This window comes from Oncorhynchus nerka, linkage group LG28 (assembly GCF_034236695.1).
Source record: "Oncorhynchus nerka isolate Pitt River linkage group LG28, Oner_Uvic_2.0, whole genome shotgun sequence".
In the NCBI taxonomy this organism is placed as follows: Eukaryota; Metazoa; Chordata; class Actinopteri; order Salmoniformes; family Salmonidae; genus Oncorhynchus; species Oncorhynchus nerka.
In genome coordinates this window covers 15,410,739-15,432,955 of record NC_088423.1, presented here as the reverse complement: position 1 = coordinate 15,432,955, position 22,217 = coordinate 15,410,739, and the positions used below count along the sequence as shown (strand labels likewise).

General features: G+C 44.1%; 1 protein-coding gene across 5 annotated transcripts; it reads right to left on the bottom strand.

Moving 5' to 3' along the window:
• Positions 1 to 6,427: 6,427 nt before the first annotated feature.
• LOC115112915 (BTB/POZ domain-containing protein KCTD5-like) lies at positions 6,428 to 22,132 on the bottom strand. Of its 5 annotated transcripts, none has more exons than XM_029639969.2 (7): positions 21,517 to 22,129; positions 15,759 to 15,867; positions 14,965 to 15,056; positions 14,329 to 14,475; positions 13,586 to 13,711; positions 12,483 to 12,591; positions 6,428 to 6,563 (listed from the first exon to the last, which is right to left on the bottom strand). In XM_029639969.2, exons 1-6 carry the CDS (start codon positions 21,865 to 21,867, stop codon positions 12,517 to 12,519), a joined length of 900 nt encoding a protein of 299 aa, XP_029495829.1. In that variant the 5' UTR covers positions 21,868 to 22,129; the 3' UTR covers positions 6,428 to 6,563; positions 12,483 to 12,516. The 5 variants fall into 5 exon arrangements, with proteins under 5 accessions (XP_029495829.1, XP_029495832.1, XP_029495830.1 ...); XM_029639972.2 differs by having other exon boundaries at positions 14,377 to 14,475; positions 21,517 to 22,124; XM_029639970.2 differs by having other exon boundaries at positions 14,329 to 14,472; positions 21,517 to 22,123.
• Positions 22,133 to 22,217: the final 85 nt, after the last annotated feature.

The window sequence follows — 22,217 nt, the reverse complement described above, 5'->3', positions numbered from 1 at the left end:
CTTTCACAGTTACAGGGAATGTTACTACTGATGAAACTATGAGTAATCTGAGAGACTGGTTAAACTCTCGGGATTTCAGTAGGATTAAGTGGCTCAGGGCTGACATCTGGTGGTTGTGTGGGGGAATGACATTATGCTCTTTACCCTTACCCAGAGCCAGGTAGAAGGGAGAGAGAATGCCAGATGAGTTCAAAGCAAGAAATCAGATCCTAGCAGGATTAGAGCCAAGTATTTTCTAGTGGTCCACTCTCAATAAGAATGTGAACTGGATCAATTATATTTATTATAATCCACAGCGCTTCATCAATTATACCAGAGATTTAATGAATGGCTTGGCAGAATAGAATAGTCTTGGATATGTTTGCTGGCTGAAAAGGGTGGGAGTGTATGGAGGTAATTTGGTGCCTGATGACTCAACTCCAGACAGATCAGTGTCCAAGGCCCTGGCAGAGGACTCTGGGGTGGATAATGCTCTGAGGAATTTTTTATAGTGTGTTTGAAAAATGAATATACGTCATGATCACTGTGTTTTGGGCAACCTTCACCTGTGTGAATGTTTTAGTTTTGTGTGGGTGTTGTGAGAAATAGTTGTTTAACATACATTACATTACATTACATACATACCACATCCTGAGGAATACCAGGTTTTCAACTCAAGTTCTGATGTCTTGGAAAAACAGTTTGAGATTAGGCTACAAATTATAGTAGCCTCAATAAAGGGGATGTCTTCTGATGAAACACCATCAAAACATGAGGTAAATGCCAGGCACATGGCTAGACATGGAATACAGAAGAAAATCAAGTTAAGATTGGCTAGAAGAAAACATGCAACTCTAATGTCATTCAAAGAAATAACCAACAACATTATTCAGTAATCAAATGTCCTGAAAATAAATAACCAGTATTCAGTAACAGCTTCGTAATTATACAGTCCATTGACGACTCAAACAAATCTGTCCAGAGAGTTTGAGGATGTCTCCTTGAAATCAAGGCACCCAATAATCCATATTGCAAGACCATAAAAAAAATGCTCTTCCTTGATAACAAAAGCGCTTAACACCTCACAAGTGCACAAAAAATGCAAGATTTCTTCCATGAAAGCTTTCAACTGAAATCAACTCAAATGGTGATCTGTGGGTGTGTTGATGTGCAGAGACTAGAATCACTGTAGTTACAGTATTTGAAGGTTTGAGAGACAGGCTGTCTACTGGCTGTGAAAGTATTGGGCTACAGGTGCTAGGAGGTGATAATGGCAGGTGCCAAATCCTTTGATTTCAGTTCTGACCAGTGCATGCCGTTTGACAGGGTCTTCTCTCTTTTCTCCTCATTAACATTGTATTAAATACATCTGAAATAGGTCTCATAAAATGCTGTAATAATATACAGTGCATTCGGAAGGTATTCAGACCCCTTGACTTTTTCCACATTTTGTTACGTTACAGCCTTGTTCTAAAATTGATTTAAATGAAAACATTTCCTCAATCTACACACAATACCCCATAACGACAAATCAAAGACAGGTTTTTAGAAATGTTCACAAATTTTATTTACATAAGTATTCAGACCCTTTTCTATGAGACTTGAAATTGAGCTCAGGTGCATCCTGTTTCATCTCACCCTCCTTGAGATGTTCCTACAACTTGATTGGATTCCACTGGTGGTAAATTCAATTGATTGGACATGATTTGGAAAGGCACACACCTGTCTATATAAGGTCCCACAGTTGACAGTGCATGTCAGAGCAAAAACCAAGCCAGGAGCTCGAAGGAACTGTCCGTAGAGCCCCGAGACAGGATTGTGTAGAGTCACAGATCTGGGGAAGGGTACCAAAACATTTCTGCAACATTGAAGGTACCCCAAACCACAATGGCCTCCATCATTCTTAAATTGAAGAAGTTTGTAACCACCAAGACTCTCCCTAAAGCTGGCCGCCCAGCCAATCTGAGCAATCAGGGGAGATGGTCACAGGTTCTTGGTCACCTCCTGACAGAGCTCCAAAGTTCCCCTGTGGAGATGGGAGAACCTTCCAGAAGGACAACCATCTCTGCAGCCCTCCACCAATCAGTTAGAGTGGCCAGACAGAAGCAAAAGACTGTGCAGGTTTTCTCTAATGACAATCAAAATTCTAAAATTGCACTTGTGTAATTATTCTGAAAATGTATCCGCAGGCTTACAAAAGGGGTCCCCAGCTGCCAGTTGCCCATCCCTGCTCTAGCTTAAAATATCATGACAACAGCCTGGTCTCAAGGTGCCAGGGCCTATCATTACAACATGAGCAGAGAACAGGGTTGCACCAAAATGGCACCCTATTCCCTAATTAGTACACTACTTTTGACCAGAGACCTATGGCCTCTGGTCAAAAGTAGTACACTATATATGGAATTGGGTGCCATTTTAGACGCATGCCTCTTTCAGGCACCTCTCTTTTCTCTTCCTGCCAAGGCCTAGAGTCAGGCTGGAGCCAGGCCAGAGCAACAGGTTGAGAGCTCTGCTCTGCTGGCATGCACATGCCTCATGGAACACGTATGTTCCGGCAGGAAGCACTGTTGTGTCTGTGTGTGTGTGGTGGTGTAGAGCGGTGCACAATTGGCCCAGCGTCGTCTGGGTTAGGGTTTAGCCGGGGTAGGCCATCATTGTAAATAAGAATTTGTTCTTAACTGACTTGCCTAGTTAAAGAAATAAATAAAAACAGACCATCCCCTGGCATGGCACAGTGCTGTAAGAGCACACTACCCCTATATGTCAAGAGAGAGGGTATTGGCCAAGTGTGGAAACTCAGAATAGTAGACATTAAGGAAATTAAAACAACCTCTGTCAACGTGTACAAGACTGGGACAGTCCTGTATGCAGGGCATCCTCATGCAGTACAAGCAGACTTTTACGGGATCAAATAGAGAGTACAGCAGGAAACGCTCTCTCTCTGTGACGACTGATCACACCTCTTAAAACTGTCCCCCCCCCCCCCCCGAGAGAGCTGGCTGCTCTACGGACTGACGTGAGAGAACTTAGAGAACACATGGCACTGAAGGACGAGGTCAGAAAGCTGAGGTGTGACAGAGAGCAGGACACTCCCCAGAGAAGCCAGCAGAACAGCCGAAGTGGCTAAACTCTGATGCCCAAACACTAGGCATGCCCTGGAGCTGTTGTCAGAGGACGGACTAGGGTCCTCCAGCCACATCATAATTCACACAGGCACAAATGACCTGAGGGCCAGCAGGAAAGGGTGGCAACAGCACTCAAGGGAGTGATTGAAAAGGTTTTCTCCACTTTCCCCAACAAACAAGTGGTTATTTCCATCCTGCTACCACGAAAATACTTTCACCCTGCCACCATACAGCAGGTGAATGCAAGCATTTTGCGAGACTGTTCCTCAAAAGCTAATGTCTACCTGGCCCACCGCTCCACCCTGGACTTGAACAGCCTTTACGACCAGGTACACCTCTACAAGGACATCACCCTCACACAGGAGCAACAGAGCAACAGACACCCCGCTCAGACCAGCGAGACACCCTCAAAGACCTGCAAGAGCCCCTCCCGAAGGACCTGTACCAAGAGAACCCACGCCAAGAAGACCTACACAAAGACCACAGCATCACCAGCCACACCCCAACCAAGACCACCCTAAGAAAAACAAGGCCACAACCTATATGCCCCCTCTGCCCACCCCATGCCCCCCACCCCTGCAGCAAGGACCTCAAAATGACAGCAGGACACATGCCCAGTTTGTGAGCAGAGTAATAGGCTCAACCCCCACTATTACACCCGCCCAAGCCCCATCCTGCTACCTAAGAGGTATGTATCAGATGCTCAACATACTCTGCTCACACCTACTGTGATGGTCCGGGCCTAAACCACACAAAACAACACTAGACACTATGGAACACAAAGCTTTTACTAACTCATCCTGGATTATACAAGGTCTGAGGTTATCTGCCTTTGCCCTAAAGAGCAGGAACCCAGACTTAAAATAAATTGTAAATACAGACATTGTCATCCTACAAGAAACATGGTATAAAGGAGACGAATCCACTGGTTGCCCTCTAGGTTAGAGAGCTGGTAGTCCCATCCACCAAACTACCAGGTGTGAAACAGGGGGATGCTAATTTGGTATAGTGCAGACCTAACCCACTATTAAATCAGTTAAAACAGGAAATGTCCTCGTGTGCTACCTATATCCCCCAATAGAATCGCCATACTTAACGATGACAGCTTCTCCATCCTGGAGGGGAGATCAACCATTTCCAGGCCCAGGGACATGTACTAGTCTGTGGCGACCTAAATGCCAGAACTGGACAAGAACCGGACACCCTCAGCACACAGGGGGACAAACATCTACCTGGAGGTGACCGCATTCCCTCCCCCATATACCCCCCCAGGCACAACTATGACAACAAAAAACGGGTCACAACTCCTGCAGCACGCTGGGTATGTACATAGTCAATGGTAGGCTTCGAGGGGACTCCTATGGTAGGTACACCTATAGCTCATCTCTTGGCAGTAGTACTGTAGACTACTTTATCACTGACCTCAACCCAGAGTCTCTCAGAGCGTTCACAGTCAACCCACTGACACCCCTATCAGATCACAGCAAAATCACACTACTTGTACAGAGCTATGCTCAATCATGAGGCATCAAAGCCAAAGGAACTGAATAAAATGAATAAATGCTATCGATGGAAGGAAAATAGTGTGGAAATCTACCCCAAATTACAATTAGGCAACAACAAATGAAATTGCTTCTAGACAATTTCCTGGACAAAATGTTTCACTGTAATAGTGAAGGTGTAAACTTGGCAGTAGAAAACCTAAACAGTATATTTGACATCGCAGCTTCCCTATCAAATCTACAAATTTTAAGCGAACAACCTAAGAAAATTAAACAACAGTGACAAATGGTTTGATGAAGAATGTAAAAACTTAAGAAAGAAATTGAGAAACCTGTCCAACCAAAAACAGAGACATTGCTCTTTATGGTTGTGAGGTCTGGGATCCGCTCCCAAACCAAAAATTCACAAAATGGGATGAACACCAAATTGAGACTTTGCATGCAGAATTCTGCTAAAACTATCCTCTGTGTACAACATAAAACACCAGGTAATGCATGCAGAGCAGAAAAGACACCAATGCCCGCTAATGATCCAAATCCAGAAAAGAGCAGTTCAATTATACAACCACCTAAAAGGAAGTGATTCCCAAACCTTCCATAACAAAGCCATTACCAGAGTGATGAACCTGGAGAAGAGCCCCCTTACAAGCTGGTTCTGGGGCTCTGTTCACAAACACAAACAGACTCCACAGAACCACAGGACAGCAACACAATTAGGCCCAACCAAATCATGAGAAAACAAAAATATCATTACTTGACACATTGGAAAGAATTGACAAAAAAACTGAGCAAACTAGAATGCTATTTGGCCCTAAACAGAGTACACAGTGCCAGAATACCTTGTCTTCTCTTGGGAGCCAGGTCTGCCTATGTGCACACTGCTCACAAAATGAGGTGGAAACTGAGCTGCACTTCCTAACCTCCTGCCAAATGTATGACCATATTAGAGACACATATTTTCCTCAGATTACACAGACCCACATAGAATTAGAAAATAAATCAAATTTGATAAACTCCCATATCTATTGGGTGAAATACCACAGTGTGCAATCACAGCAGCAATATTTGTGACCTGTTCCCACAAGAAAAGGGCAACCAGTGAAGAACAAACACCATTGTAAATACAACCAATATTTATGTTTATTTATTTTCCCTTTTGTACTTGAACTATTTGCACAGCATTACAACACTGTATATAGACAATGACATTTGAAATGTCTCTATTCTTTTGGAACTTTTGTGAATGTAATGTTTACTGTTAACTTATTGTTCATATCGATTTCACTTGCTTTGGCAATGTAAACATGTTTCCCATGCCAATAAAGCCCCTTAAATTGAATTGAAATTGAATTGAGAAATCGGGGGAGTGTGTGAGTGAGAGTGAAAGAGTATGTGTGTGTGTGTGTGTGCGTGTTGCTGACTGTGGCCGGTTAGTTGATGTCCGTCTGTCTTTCTGTATAAATCTCACTAAATGTCAGACGCACCACAGGCCCATGTCTCACTACTGTATAAAGCATCAGACCAGTCAAAACCAGTCTAAACAATAACAATTTACTTAGGAATCATATTCCACGTGTGAATTTCATACCCTTTTTCATATTTGGATGAGGACATTGATTTGCAGTGCTTTTCAACCATTGTTTTTGGTCAAATCTATTTGACTAAGATTCATTCACTGCCATGACTTCAGTGGTGATTAGAACTAAAATACATTTTAAAATGATATTTATACAAAATGCTTTTACTAACATATCTGTCTCTCACATTTTGAAATGTTGGCGTGAAGGACAATTTTGCTTATGTTTCAATAATATTTGAAAATAATGTTTGAGCATTTATTGGTAGTTTTTTTCCCCAAAGCAACAATACAACATATATAAACAAACACATAATGGAATGTCAAGCTAAAAAAATACATTTCTCTCTAGTACATCCGGGATCCATGCATGTGAAAAAGCTGGAAGACAAGCAGAGAAAGTAGAAACCATCTTTAAAGACAGATTATCATGTTCATATAACCCATCACAATATTGAGAAACATTTCAAGTTGTGGATCAGCTTGGATTGGACGACATGGGAAACAATCTTCTCACAGAAATGTCATGTTTGATGCTGATGGTGACGATGGTGACAGTAATAGTGTGTGTCCCCTTGTTGTGGATGGAAAACAACAACATACGCTTGATTGGTGTTTGGATAAACAAAAAACGCAGCAGCTAAACTTTGTGCAGTTTTCCCAAACTATGTCCCCTTTACACTTCTACAAGTAAAATGGTGTGTGTGTATGTGAACTGTAAAATACACTCATACCACTATTACACAAAAGGTCAGGGCTATTCCATGTCATTGCATTGGTAATGAGAGACCTTTAGGAGAGGGTTTGGATCAGTGGCAGCACAGCAGCGTCAGCTCATTATTAGTCTTGGATATCCCAGATCTAGGACATTGTTCATGTGAGAGGCATCTAGATGTGAGAGGCATCTAGGACATTGTTCATGTGAGAGGCATCTAGATGTGAGAGGCTTCTAGGGCATTGTTCATGTGAGAGGCATCTAGATGTGAGAGGCATCTAGGACATTGTTCATGTGAGAGGCATCTAGATGTGAGAGGCATCTAGATGTGAGAGGCTTCTAGGGCATTGTTCATGTGAGAGGCATCTAGATGTGAGAGGCTTCTAGGGCATTGTTCATGTGAGAGGCATCTAGATGTGAGAGGCTTCTAGGGCATTGTTCATGTGAGAGGCATCTAGATGTGAGAGGCTTCTAGGGCATTGTTCATGTGAGAGGCATCTAGATGTGAGAGGCTTCTAGGGCATTGTTCATGTGAGAGGCATCTAGATGTGAGAGGCTTCTAGGGCATTGTTCATGTGAGAGGCATCTAGATGTGAGAGGCTTCTAGAGCATTGTTCATGTGAGAGGCATCTAGATGTGAGAGGCTTCTAGGGCATTGTTCATGTGAGAGGCATCTAGATGTGAGATTCTTCTAGGGCATTGTTCATGTGAGAGGCATCTAGATGTGAGAGGCATCTAGGGCATTGTTCATGTGAGAGGCATCTAGGACATTGTTCATGTGAGAGGCATCTAGGACATTGTTCATGTGAGAGGCATCTAGGACATTGTTCATGTGAGAGGCATCTAGGACATTGTTCATGTGAGAGGCATCTAGGGCATTGTTCATGTGAGAGGCATCTAGATGTGAGAGGCATCTAGGGCATTGTTCATGTGAGAGGCATCTAGGACATTGTTCATGTGAGAGGCATCTAGGGCATTGTTCATGTGAGAGGCATCTAGGGCATTGTTCATGTGAGAGGCATCTAGGGCATTGTTCATGTGAGAGGCATCTAGGGCATTGTTCATGTGAGAGGCATCTAGGGCATTGTTCATGTGAGAGGCATCTAGGGCATTGTTCGTGTGAGAGGCATCTAGGGCATTGTTCATGTGAGAGGCATCTAGGACATTGTTCATGTGAGAGGCATCTAGGACATTGTTCATGTGAGAGGCATCCAGGACATTGTTCATGTGAGAGGCATCTAGGGCATTGTTCATGTGAAGGGCATCTAGATGTGAGAGGCATCTAGGGCATTGTTCATGTGAAGGGCATCTAGATGTGAGAGGAATCTAGGGCATTGTTCATGTGAAGGGCATCTAGGGCATTGTTCATGTGAGAGGCATCTAGGGCATTGTTCATGTGAGAGGCATCTAGGGCATTGTTCATGTGAAGGGCATCTAGATGTGAGGCATCTAGGGCATTGTTCATGTGAGAGGCATCTAGATGTGAGAGGCATCTAGGGCATTGTTCATGTGAGAGGCATCTAGGGCATTGTTCATGTGAGAGGCATCTAGGGCATTGTTCATGTGAGAGGCATCTAGGGCATTGTTCATGTGAGAGGCATCTAGGGCATTGTTCATGTGAGAGGCATCTAGGGCATTGTTCGTGTGAGAGGCATCTAGGGCATTGTTCATGTGAGAGGCATCTAGGACATTGTTCATGTGAGAGGCATCTAGGACATTGTTCATGTGAGAGGCATCCAGGACATTGTTCATGTGAGAGGCATCTAGGGCATTGTTCATGTGAAGGGCATCTAGATGTGAGAGGCATCTAGGGCATTGTTCATGTGAAGGGCATCTAGATGTGAGAGGAATCTAGGGCATTGTTCATGTGAAGGGCATCTAGGGCATTGTTCATGTGAGAGGCATCTAGGGCATTGTTCATGTGAGAGGCATCTAGGGCATTGTTCATGTGAAGGGCATCTAGATGTGAGGCATCTAGGGCATTGTTCATGTGAGAGGCATCTAGATGTGAGAGGCATCTAGGGCATTGTTCATGTGAGAGGCATCTAGGGCATTGTTCATGTGAGAGGCATCTAGGGCATTGTTCATGTGAGAGGCATCTAGGGCATTGTTCATGTGAGAGGCATCTAGGGCATTGTTCATGTGAAGGGCATCTAGGGCATTGTTCATGTGAGAGGCATCTAGGGCATTGTTCATGTGAGAGGCATCTAGGGCATTGTTCATGTGAAGGGCATCTAGATGTGAGGCATCTAGGGCATTGTTCATGTGAGAGGCATCTAGATGTGAGAGGCATCTAGGGCATTGTTCATGTGAGAGGCATCTAGGGCATTGTTCATGTGAGAGGCATCTAGGGCATTGTTCATGTGAGAGGCATCTAGGGCATTGTTCGTGTGAGAGGCATCTAGGGCATTGTTCATGTGAGAGGCATCTAGGACATTGTTCATGTGAGAGGCATCTAGGACATTGTTCATGTGAGAGGCATCCAGGACATTGTTCATGTGAGAGGCATCTAGGGCATTGTTCATGTGAAGGGCATCTAGATGTGAGAGGCATCTAGGGCATTGTTCATGTGAAGGGCATCTAGATGTGAGAGGAATCTAGGGCATTGTTCATGTGAAGGGCATCTAGGGCATTGTTCATGTGAGAGGCATCTAGGGCATTGTTCATGTGAGAGGCATCTAGGGCATTGTTCATGTGAAGGGCATCTAGATGTGAGGCATCTAGGGCATTGTTCATGTGAGAGGCATCTAGATGTGAGAGGCATCTAGGGCATTGTTCATGTGAGAGGCATCTAGGGCATTGTTCATGTGAGAGGCATCTAGGGCATTGTTCATGTGAGAGGCATCTAGGGCATTGTTCATGTGAGAGGCATCTAGGGCATTGTTCATGTGAGAGGCATCTAGGACATTGTTCATGTGAGAGGCATCTAGGGCATTGTTCATGTGAGAGGCATCTAGGGCATTGTTCATGTGAGAGGCAATGTTACGGATACAGGTATCCTGTGTGTGTGTATTTGTTTTCTTTCCTTCACAGGTGTCACTAATCAGTCGCCACTGAAGACACACCTGCTCCTTTTCCCTTACCCAATCACATCCCCTTGGTTTAAAAGTATCCCAATCAGTTCTCTCTGGAGATCTCTCTTTTGTTTTTGCACCTACATGGCACCTTGTCCGTTATCTGTGAGTATTATATTGTTACGGTGTATGACTGTTTGTTGGTGGGAAAAGGGGATAACCAGCCATGTCGCCCATGGGCCTACATTACCCATAGGAAAACAGTGTCTAAATACCCTACTTAGAACTGGCGGATCACCCCCTGTATTTTTGGTTAGTTAGCTAGCTGTTCTTAAAGCAGGCTAGACTAGCTTAGGGGTTTGTTTGGATATACACTGCTCAAAAAAATAAAGGTAACACTAAAATAACACATCCTAGATCTGAATGAATGAAATATTCTTATTAAATACTTTTTTCTTTACATAGTTGAATGTGCTGACAACAAAATCACACAAAAATTATCAATGGAAATCAAATTTATCAACCCATGGAGGTCTGGATTTGGAGTCACACTCAAAATGAAAGTGGAAAACCACACTACACGCTGATCCAACTTTGATGTAATGTCCTTAAAACAAGTCAAAATTAGGCTCAGTAGTGTGTGGCCTCCACGTGCCTGTATGACCTCCCTACAATGCCTGGGCGTTGCTCCTGATGAGGTGGTGGATGTTCTCCTGCGGGATCTCCTCCCAGACCTGGACTAAAGCATCCGCCAACTCCTGGACAGTCTGTGGTGCAACGTGGCGTTGGTGGATGGAGCGAGACATGATGTCCCAGATGTGCTCAATTGGATTCAGGTCTGGGGAACAGGCGGGCCAGCCCATAGCATCAATGCCTTCCTCTTGCAGGAACTGCTGACACACTCCAGCCACATGAGGTCTAGCATTGTCTTGCATTAGGAGGAACCCAGGGCCAACCGCACCAGCATATGGTCTCACAAGGGGTCTGAGGATCTCATCTCGGTACCTAATGGCAGTCAGGCTACCTCTGGCGAGCACATGGAGGGCTGTGCGGCCCCCCAAAGAAATGCCACCCCACACCATGACTGACCCACCGCCAAACCGGTCATGCTGGAGGATGTTGCAGGCAGCAGAACGTTCTCCACGGCGTCTCCAGACTCTGTCACATGTGCTCAGTGTGAACCTGCTTTCATCTGTGAAGAGCACAGGGCGCCAGTGGCGAATTTGCCAATCTTGGTGTTCTCTGGCAAATGCCAAACTGTGTTGGGCTGTAAGCACAACCCCCACCTGTGGACGTCGGGCCCTCATACCACCCTCATGGAGTCTGTTTCTGACCATTTGAGCAGACACATGCACATTTGTGGCCTGCTGGAGGTCATTTTGCAGGGCTCTGGCAGTGCTCCTCCTGCTCCTCCTTGCACAAAGGCGGAGATAGCGGTCCTGTTGCTGGATTATTGCCTTCCTACGGCCTCCTCCACCTCTCCTGATGTACTGGCCTGTCTCCTGGTAGCGCCTCCATGCTCTGGGCACTACGCTGACAGACACAGCAAACCTTCTTGCCACAGCTCGCATTGATGTGCCATCCTGGATGAGCTGCACTACCTGAGCCACTTGTGTGGGTTGTAGACTCCGTCTCATGCTACCACTAGAGTGAAAGCACCGCCAGCATTCAAAATTGACCAAAACATCAGCCAGGAAGCATAGGAACTGAGAAGTGGTCTGTGGTCACCACCTGCAGAACCACTCCTTTATTGGGGGTGTCTTGCTAATTGCCTATAATTTCCAACTGTTGTCTATTCCATTTGCACAACAGCATGTGAAATGTATTGTCAATCAGTGTTGCTTCCTAAGTGGACAGTTTGATTTCACAGAAGTGTGATTGACTTGGAGTTACATTATGTTGTTTAAGTGTTCCCTTTATTTTTTTGAGCAGTGTATATTATTTATTTCCTTGGGTCCAGCTCAGCCCCTTTTTCCCCACACCCCATTACCACCCCATTACCGTGTGTTTAAAATAAACCTGAAGTGTTTGACGGTAGATTTATGTTGTCTGTGTTTTTTTTTTGTTCTCACTGTTACCTTTTCACTGGGGTGATTTTTATGAGATATGTTACGGGTCTCGTTTCCATCCCCCCTAGACTGCAGGGCCAAAGGGGTTCATAACAGGCAACTAGGGCATTGTTCATGTGAGAGGCAACCCATCTTCTAGGGAGACTAGCTCATCATCAGAACAGTTGGGTTATGCCGCTGAACAGATCAAGTCCCAGGCAGGACACAAAGGCCCCAGGGCAATATCAAGCTCTCTGGCATCACAATTAGTATTTCAAACAAACAGAAGCCAACTGTTTTTGACGGGGAGCAAAAGTTCAAGGCCTGCTTTTTTCTCTACAGATTGTAAAAATCGAATCATTTTTATTTTTATAAAAGTTAGTCCATCCTTGGCCTTTGGTTACTGTGTTGAGTTTGGGGTAAGGGAATGCCATGCTGGGAAATAGCCCTGGATCCCTTTTGATCACACGGTCTACTACTGCTACTAGCACCACCAGCCAACAACACTAGTATGGATCCTCACCCATTCACGTCCTTGGAACATTGACACAAGACTGTCATTCCTTTATGCACTCATTCAGGGTGGTATTTCTCTCTCCTCCCTCCTCCTCCTCATCCTGCACCTCTGAAGCCTTCCCTCGAATAAAAATGTGGAGAATAAAAAAACGACAAAAAATAATGAACAGATTGATGTATCATGGAGAGAGAGAGAACATATGGATGATAGAGTGAATGTGCTTGTGAATTACATTTGGGAGATGTGTGTGTGTGACATTTGGAGTGTTGCCTCCCGAGTAGCGCAGAGGTCTAAGGCTGTGCCACTAGAGATTTTTTTATTTTACCTTTATTTAACTAGGCAAGTCAGTTAAGAACAAATTCTTATTTTCAATGACGGCCTAGGAACAGTGGGTTAACTGCCTGTTCAGAGGCAGAACGACAGATTTGTACCTTGTCAGCTCGGGGATTTGAACATGAAACCTTTCGGTTACTAGTCCAACGCTCTAACCACTAGGCTACCCTGCCACCCCTGGGTCGATTCCAGGCTCTCTCGCAGCCGGCCGCGACCGGAAGACCCATGGGGCGGCGCACAATTGGCCCAGCGTTGTCCGGGTTAGGGGAGGGTTTGGCGGCAGGGATGTCCTTGTCCCATCGAGTGTTAGCGACTCCTGTGGCAGGCCGGGAGCCGTGCACGCTGACACTGTCGCCAGGTGTACGGTGTTTCCTCCGACACATTGGTGCGGCTGGCTTCCGGGTTAAGCAGGCATTGTGTCAAGAAGCAGTGTGTGGCTGGGTTGTGTTTCGGAGGATGCACGGCTCTCGACCTTCGCCTCTCCTGAGTCTGTACTGGAGTTGCCGCGATGAGACAAGACTAACTACCAATTGGATACCATGAAATTGGTATGCAATTTAAATGGACATTTGGAGTGTTTGAGTGGAGAATGCCGAGACTAAGATCAAAGGATGCTGAGATCATCTTGGATGAGGAGAAATGTCACACAGGGACAGATCCATATCCTGCTACTTCAGCCCTTGGTCGAAGTGAATGGTGGTGATAGATATACTTCTACACCATTCACCAATCTGACGCATGTGTACCCGTGTGTGTTTCCTGTGTGTCAGTCTCACCTTGGTCTTGTGGCTCTGTTCGGTGCCCAGGCCTGAGCCAGGTGTGTGTAGCTCCTTGGACACCACACAAAGAAACTCTGCCTGGTCCTCTGTCCCATAGCTGTATGACGAACCAATGTTCACCATCTACCACACGCACACATGGAGAGAGAGAGAGCGAGTGAGTCACACACACGGAGAGAGAGAGGAGAGAGAGAGCGAGTGAGTCACACACACGGAGAGAGAGAGAGAGCGAGTGAGTCACACACACAGAGAGAGGAGAGAGAGCACGAGAGATGGCCCCATATCACAGCAGGTAAGTCCATGGATGCTCATGCAGAGAGCAGGGACAGATGAGAAGGACAGCTTAGCAGCACTACAACTACGGGCAGTGAGACTGAACTGTACACCCTGTCACAGTGACGGCAATGTTTAGCATTACAGCATCACTCAATACTCTTTACTAAACTGTCAATGTGCCAACATATGGTAGCTTCTATTGGAACTTCCTTAGCTCTGCATCCTTTTTGCATCTCCTTCCCCTTATGATCACTGGTCTGTGTTTGCAACACAACATGTCTGTTTAGATCAGTCTTCTAAGGGGATGGAAATGTGAAAAGGAGGCTGTCTTTGTGAGCAGATTAGGACTGGGCCTTGGTCTCTGATTGGTCTTCCTCTGAGGATCTGATTGGCTAACAGAGAGCAGGAAAGGAGTTGATTGGTTGGGAGGGTGGTAGAGCAGAGGAGCAGCGAGTCCAACCCACAGTCCAGAGGAGTCCAGTGCGGGGCTTTCTGAAGGCGCGTACGCTGACCTGCTCAAACTTCCAGCCGTCCGACATGGTGGAAACCATCTGAGTCAGCTCCTCCTCCTGGCACTGCAACACCCGGTACACATGTTTAGGAGGCACCTGCTGATAGACAGAGAGAGAGATAAGTGTGCAGAGAGAGATATGTAAACACTGCAACACTCAGTACACTTGCTTAGGAGGCATCTGCTGAGGGAGAGAGAGAGTAAGACAGAGTAGTCAAAAGTTGGAGAAGGTAATAGGTGTTTGTAAGGAAAGGAAAGGCAGATAAAAAAAGAGGATAGGGAGAGCTAGAGGGGTGGTGGGTGAAAAGGGGGGTAGAGGGAGGCAGTGTGTGTGTGTGTGTGTAGCCAAGGGGCAGTGTATAACTGTATAATACAGAGAGAGGAAGATAGAAAGATACATAACAGAAATACTAGAGGAGACATCATTTAGACAGGACAGAGGGGATGGGTGGAATATACTAGAAAATACAGAGGGAAAAATGGCAGAACTTTCTGCACAAAGCACTGGGTGTGAGTCTGTTGTTTTAACCTGTAGCCATCTTGTATTTGTGTATATCTCGGCCGCTTATGTACAGTGTGCATGTTTGACCTGTGTGACTTTACAGTCCCGCTCCAGGATCCGTTCCTTGATCAGTTTGATCAGAGGAGTGATGTTGTAGAACTCAGCCTCCTCCAACACACCTGGGAGAGGGAACACACACAGGACAGACAAGACAGACAGACAGAGAGAGAGAGACAGAGAGACAGACAGACAGACAGAGAAATCAGAACCATGGACAACTAAATCATACTTATCTTGATTGGACTAAATTGTTTTTGGTAGTTTTTTGTGTGTTTTTGGTGGAACTTGTTCTCAACTAGCCTACCTGGTTAAATAAAGGTGAAATATATATAATATATATATATATATTTGTTTAACTGTCTTAGACTAAGCATAGGTTATTAGATTATGTTGAAATGTTTTCGACTTGGGTAACTCTTGTTTAGTGGTGCGAGTATGTCGGAAACATTACTTACTTGACCTGCTGTAGGTCATGTAACTGTTTGTTACATGCAATATGCTTTGTGGACGTTGCCGGAAAGAGGTTGCTCTCCGGGTGTGATTAAACAAAGGTGTGGTTGAATTTATTCTGCCACTATCTTCTTATTGTCTCGGCCTTAGACCTATATATCACGGTGTCAAGGAATATGAACTAACAGGTTATAGAGAAAGCAACTCAATTATCACAACACATAGGTTGAAGTATGGCTTTTTTTCTGGCTTCCCCAGTGATTTTTACCCACACACCACTGCTGCATGCTTATTGCTAGTCTTACAATGCATTAAAATGGCATAACACATTATGTAGTACATGTCAAAAAATACCAAACGTAATCCAGTACCTTCTTCAGCCAACTCCTTGTTGTAGACTAGTTTGCCGTGTCGCAGGTAGTTGAGGATGGGGCCAAAGTAGGTGGGGTCTCTGTCTATCACATAGGCCCCTGTCTCATCCTACAGTAGAGGAGAGAACCATAGGAATTACTAGTATGAATAGGAGATCAATATTAAGTGCTATTCTAGTCTATTGGGTTTTGGTCAATATGTAGGATTGAAACCCCCTTGCAATTACTTGTTATACACTAACAGCAAAAGTCCTCTTTTGTTGAGAAGGACGATAATTAGTGATTGAGTCCCTCTTACAGCCTAGGGATGGGGGGTAGAGCGAGATAGGGGCTAAGAATGAAGAGAGTAGCACAGAGACATGGAGAGAAGAGAGAGAGTTGGAGAGAGAGCCTGTTACATTCACATGGCTTGGCCCCTTTTTGGCTGACGGCCTGCCAGTGCCTTTACAGCATCTCCATAGAGCACTCCCTTCCTGACGATTACGCAACCAGCCCCAGGCACCCATCCTCAAACACAGAGACACTAGAAAGAGAGAGGGAGGCAGAGAGAGATGAGAGAGAGGCCAAGGAGTTCAAAAAGAGGAGAATCGGAGAGAGGGATTGAGGAACAGGAACAGAGTGGAGCGAGATTTTGGGACAACCATTTCCAAACATCTTTTTCTCCACGGAAAAAGCTAACGATTTCACACCGCCTCCTGAGGTATTTTATCGCTTATTAACGTGTACTAATACCTAAAGTTGCATTACAAAAGTATTTCAAAGTGTTTTGTGAAAGTTTATCGTCGACTTTTGGCATTTAAAAAAATGACGTTACGTTATGAAATGCTAATTTTTTCCTCTAATTCCAAGGTATTCCTAGCTCGATATCTAGGCTATATATGGACCGATTTAATCGAAAAAAGACCCTAAATGATGTTTATGGGACATCTAGGAGTGCCAAGAATGAAGCTCGTCAAAGGTAAGGAATGTTTTATATTTTATTTCAGCCTTTTCGTTTGCGAGCGCTAACGAAAAATCTGTTGTTTTGTGACGTTGCAGTATGTGAGGCTGCATGGTACAGATAATAGCGTCTCATGCTTTCCCCGAAAAGCATTTTACAAATCTGACTTGGTGGATAGATTCACAACGAGTGTAGCTTTAATTTGGTATATTGGATGTCAATTTTTATGAAATTTTGATTTTTATCATAAACTATGCGTGGTGCACTTGAAATTTCAGCAAATTCGATTCCCACAGGGGAAGCACTTCCCTAACAGGGAAGAGAATGAGAGCCTGCAGATCAGATCAGATCAGAATGAGAGAGGGCGTGAGAGCGAGATGGGCCGGAGGGATGGAGTGTAAGTGAGGCACTCAGTTGAAGGAAGATGAGTCTTGGGAGCCAGGCAGAGAAAAGGAGAATGGACTGTTGACGAGAGCTGGCAGACACTGGAGAATGGATGAGGGTGAGGGAGATAAAGGGGAGATGACAAGGGCAGAGGTAGAGGTGCTGGGGAAAAGGGGGCTGGACAGGGACAGGGAGAGACAACCCAGAGCAACTGCAGTTGAGGACAGACAGACACCTCCTCATTGGACATGACAGTATGCATTTTTTTAAATTATTTTTTAAATGTAATCTTTATTTAACTAGGCAACTCAGTAAAGAACAAATTCTTATTTACAATGACGGCCTGCCCCGGCCAAACATGGACGATGCTGGGACAATTGTGCGCCGCCCTATGGGACTCCCAATCACAGCCGGATGAGATTCAGCCTGGATTCGAACCAGGGACTGCAGTGACGCCTCCTGCACTGAGATGCAGTGCCTTAGACCGATGTTGTCATGACAACACCAGAATATCTCAGTACCATTGCTATGAATGAAACATGAACGCACATGCACACAGCGAGGGTGAAGATTAAAAATGATCTAGTCTCTCTCAGTATTTCCTGTGCTGTTTGTTCAGCCACACTGCCACCGGTCGTACCATTAAACAGCAGTCACGGAAAAGTCAACCCTCACCTGGTGTGTTAATGGTTTACCCAGCGTTTTCCCAAGGAACTACACAGTTTGCCTAGCCTAGTTCCAGGTCCCTATGGGGGCCTCACTGGGTCCCACAGGAAATACCTGTTAGGAAAACAGGGGTGTTGTTTGTCTCAACACAGACAGACACACATACAATCATTTGACTTATTCTAAGGAGAAAACAATAACTGAAACCAGAGTGAGAGAGGAAGGAGAGGAGAAGCGACACTCATGGACAATAGTGCACTAATCAAATCAAGCTTTATTTATATAGCTTGCACTTCACAGGAGAAAATAGAAATAAGCAGAAACATTTACTATACAACAAACATAAGAGGATAAAAAAAGAAAAGTAGAACAGTAAAAACTGAAAGACTAAAAAGCACCCTAAGGAAAAGCAAACCTAAAAAGTTGTGTTTTAAGATCACAGTTTGGGCCCCCCTCAGGTTCTCTGGCAGGCTATTCCAGAGGCTGGGGGCATCATAACTAAAGAATGCCTCTCCATGTCTCTTGGTCCTTGTCTTTGGGATAGTTAAAAGGCCAGTTCCAGAGGACCTGAGGGACATACTGGGTACAAGACTTAAAAGCATGTCTGACATGTATTGTGGTGCACAATCATGGATTGATTTAAAAAACAATAGAAAAATCTTCAAATGAATTCTAAAACTCACAGGCAGCTAGTGCAGAGACTTTAAAACCGGTGTAATGTGTGCTCTCTGTCTGGTCTTGGTCAGTACCCGTGCTGCAGCATTCTGTACATTTTGCAGTTTACCAATGGCTTTCTTGGGTAGACCAGACAGGAGAGCATTACAGTAGTCAAACCTGCTTGTAATAAAAGCATGGATGAGCCTCTTTGTATCAGCCTGAGATAGAAACGGCCACATCTTGGCAATGTTCCTCAGGTGGTAAAAAGCTATTTTGGTCAGAATCTAAAATGAGGGGTAACATACATAAACTTAACCGGACCCAAAATGGAACCTGGTGTAACGCCACGTGATAGATTTTCTCTGAGTTATGTTCACCAAGGGTGACAAAAGAAACTCTTGACCAGTTAAATAGCTATTAAACCAATTTAGAACTGGATCAGAGAGGCTAAGCCACTTCTTCAGTTTGTCCAGAAGGACATCGTGGCCAAAAGTGTCAAATGCAGCACATAAATCCAAGAGTACAAGGACAGAGAGCTGTTTGGCATCTGTGTTGGCTCTAAGATCATTTACCATTTTAACTAAGGCTTTCCCTGTGCTGTTGTAGGCACAAAAACCAGATTGGAATTCTTCCAATATAGTTGGCACTTTAAAAAAATAATTTAGCTGTTTGAAAACCAATTTCCACAGAATTTTACTTAAGAATGTAAGGTTGGAGATAGGCCAAAAATTGCTAATAGCTGAAGAATCTAGATGACTCTTCTTCAGAAGGGGTTTCACCATAGCAGTTATTACTGCAGTGGGGAAAGTGCATATGAACAGGGAGTGATTAACTATAGCTTGCACTGTTTTGAAGAAGGTGGTGGGGATAGGATTGAGAAGGAAGGTACAAGGCTTAAGATGTGATATCACTTTCCTGAGCATGTCTGTGTCAACCAGGGAAAATAAATCCATCGTGCCTTTGCGTGGTAGGCTAGGGTACATATCAAATGTCTCATCAGGTCTTGCTTGACTCATATCCAGCCTAATGTCTGAAATAAACTAACCACATCTAGATGTGGAGGAGAGCAGGGTAGAATTGATCAGGCCATCAATGGTAAAGAAAAGCACTCAAATTGATCTGATTATAGTGATCAAGTTAGAAAAATAAAAGGTCACACACAAAGACGATGCGCCTCATCTATTCATTGTGGCCACTGGTGCAGGAGCCAGTCAATTAACAGTACAACACTGGGTTAAGCATGTGGCCAAGGGACGAGACCATCTGTAATCATAGGCTACAAACAGACAGAAAGAAGACAGTCACTCTGAAATGAATCATATTATATATATATATATTATACACTCCTACTGCATTAGTGATGTACGGTATTTCATGAACAGATCAGTCACATGTTGACAACCTACAGTGCCTTGAGAAAGTATTCATACGTTTTTACTTATTCCACATTCTGTTGTGTTACAGATGGAATTCAAAATGGATTAAAAAAATGTTTTACAAATCTCACCCATCTACACACAATACCCCATAATGACAAAGTAAAAACATGTTTTTAGAAAGGTTTGCACATTTATTGAAAATTAAAAAGAGATCTCATTTACATAAGTATTCACACCCGAGTCAATACATGTTAAAGTCAACTTTGGCTGCTGTTACAGCTGCGAGTCTTTCTGGGTAAGTCTCTAAGAGTTTTACACACCTGGATTGTACAATATTTGCAATATAAACTCTGTCAAGTTGGTTGTTGATCATTGCTAGACATCCATTTTCAAGTCTTGCCATAGATGTTCAATACGACTTAAGTCAAAACCGTAGCTATGCCACTCAGGAATATTCAATGTCATCTTGGTAAGCAACTCCAGTGTATATTTGGCCTTGTGTTATCGGTTATTATCCTGCTGAAAGGTGAATTTGTCTCGCAGTGTCTGTTGGAAAGCATACTGAAATAAGGTTTTCCTCTAGGATTTTGCCTGTGCTTAGTTCTATTATTATTATTTTTATCATGAAAAAATTCCTAGTCCTTGCCGATGACAAGCCTTCCCATAACATGATGCAGCCACCGCTATGCTTGAAAATATAAAGAGTGGTACTCAGTGATGTGTTATGTTGGATTTGCCCCAAACATAACACTTTGAATTCAGGACATCATGTTCAATTCTTTGCATTTTTTTTGCAGTTTTACTTTAGTTTCTTACTGCAAACAGGATGCATGTTTTGGAATATTTGTATTCTGTACAGGTTTCCTTCTTTTGTCATTGAGGTTAGTATTGTGGAGTAACTACATTGTCGATCTATCCCCTAGTTTTCTCCTATCAGCCATTAAATTCATGGTGAAATCCCGAGCAGTTGCATGTTTGTAGTGACTGAGTGTGTTAATACGCCATCCAAAGTGTAATAAACAACTTCACCATGCTCAAAGGGATATTCAATGTTACCCATCTATTAATAGGCGCCCTTCTTTACGAGGCATTGGAAATTCTCCTTGGTCTTTGTGGTTGAATCTGTGTGTGAAATTCACTGCTGGAATGAGGGATCGACAGATAATTGTTGTGTGGGGTACAGAGATGAGGTAAACATTCAAAAATAATGTTAAACACTATTATTGCACACAAAGTGAGTCCATGCAATGTATTATGTGACTTGTTAACCACATTTTTACTAAAGACATTTCAGCTTTTCATTTCATTAATTTGTAAACATTTCTTAAAAAATAATTCCACTTTGACATTATGGGGTATTCTGTACAGGCCAGTGACACAAAATCTCAATTCAATGCAATATGAATTTAGACTGTAACATAACTAAATGTGGAAAAAGTCAAAGAGGTGTGAATACTTTCTGAAGGCACTGTATACATGTAGATTTTTGAAAATACTACGCCACCTCCCCTCTAGTCTCGAAAATCCGACCCTAGGTAACAGGTGTTCGAGCATAGACACGCTACATAGGCCTGAATGAGGCAGCACTTGCACATCCACCTGACCCACTTGTCATTGCAGTACCAGAGCCATATCTGGTGGGGGTACCATTCACTCATTCGTCTTGCCTTATCAGATTCGGATGTCATCTTGATCAAAGCGAAGACAAGCGCTTGATCAATTATCTTCTTACCGTGTCCGAATGCAAGTCCTTTTGTTGACAGAGCCGATAGAGAAAGGAAGTCTGTTCTTTGAGTAGGGTATGCCGCGTTGTGAGGAATACGGTACCGCCGACGTTCAAACGGACCCATTTCCCGTTATTTCCCACTGTTGGATTGACTCCACAACCGTTCCCGATGCTGTGCGTTTCCGGTCCACTTGATTCCGTAGCGCTCGAGGTGGTCGTATTCTCGCTTACCTCGCTGCCTCGCTTGTTATTGTTGTTGTTATTATTATTGTTGTTATTGTAGCACTGAGGTGTCGGCAACGAGCCGACTGCTGATACAGCCTGCGGCATCGATTTCATTTTTTCCTCCGTTGCCATTAAGAAAAATAGCAATGTATGCAATAGCGTGCGTGCCCACTGCCGTCAATGTTCCTCTCTTTCTCAACAACACTTGTTGAGAAACAGTGTACCTCGTTGTCTCGAGCTCCGCCCAACGATGTATATATATACACACAGATTACTAACAGAGGACGCTGTTTTGAAGCCAGCTAGCCAAGGCACCTTCATTTTTGTATTCCTTCACAGAGCCCCACAGTGGAGGTGTCATAATACCCATAAAACCTATCGATCGTGTAAGCTTACCCTGGCGTGAAGTTTTGATAATGATGTAAATCTCTCTAGCAAGGTGACTTTTATCAATATATTTGGCTCTATTTACTCTCAGATTC

Coding starts and splice junctions, on each gene's coding strand:
- LOC115112915 (XM_029639969.2), bottom strand. CDS start 21,867: ATGGCAACGGAGGAAAAAATGAAATCGATGCCGCAGGCTGTATCAGCA. Junction 15,868..21,516: donor AGGACTTGCATTCGGACACG/GTAAGAAGATAA, acceptor CCTCTACTGTAG/GATGAGACAGGGGCCTATGT. Junction 15,057..15,758: donor CAAGGAGTTGGCTGAAGAAG/GTACTGGATTAC, acceptor TCCCTCTCCCAG/GTGTGTTGGAGGAGGCTGAG.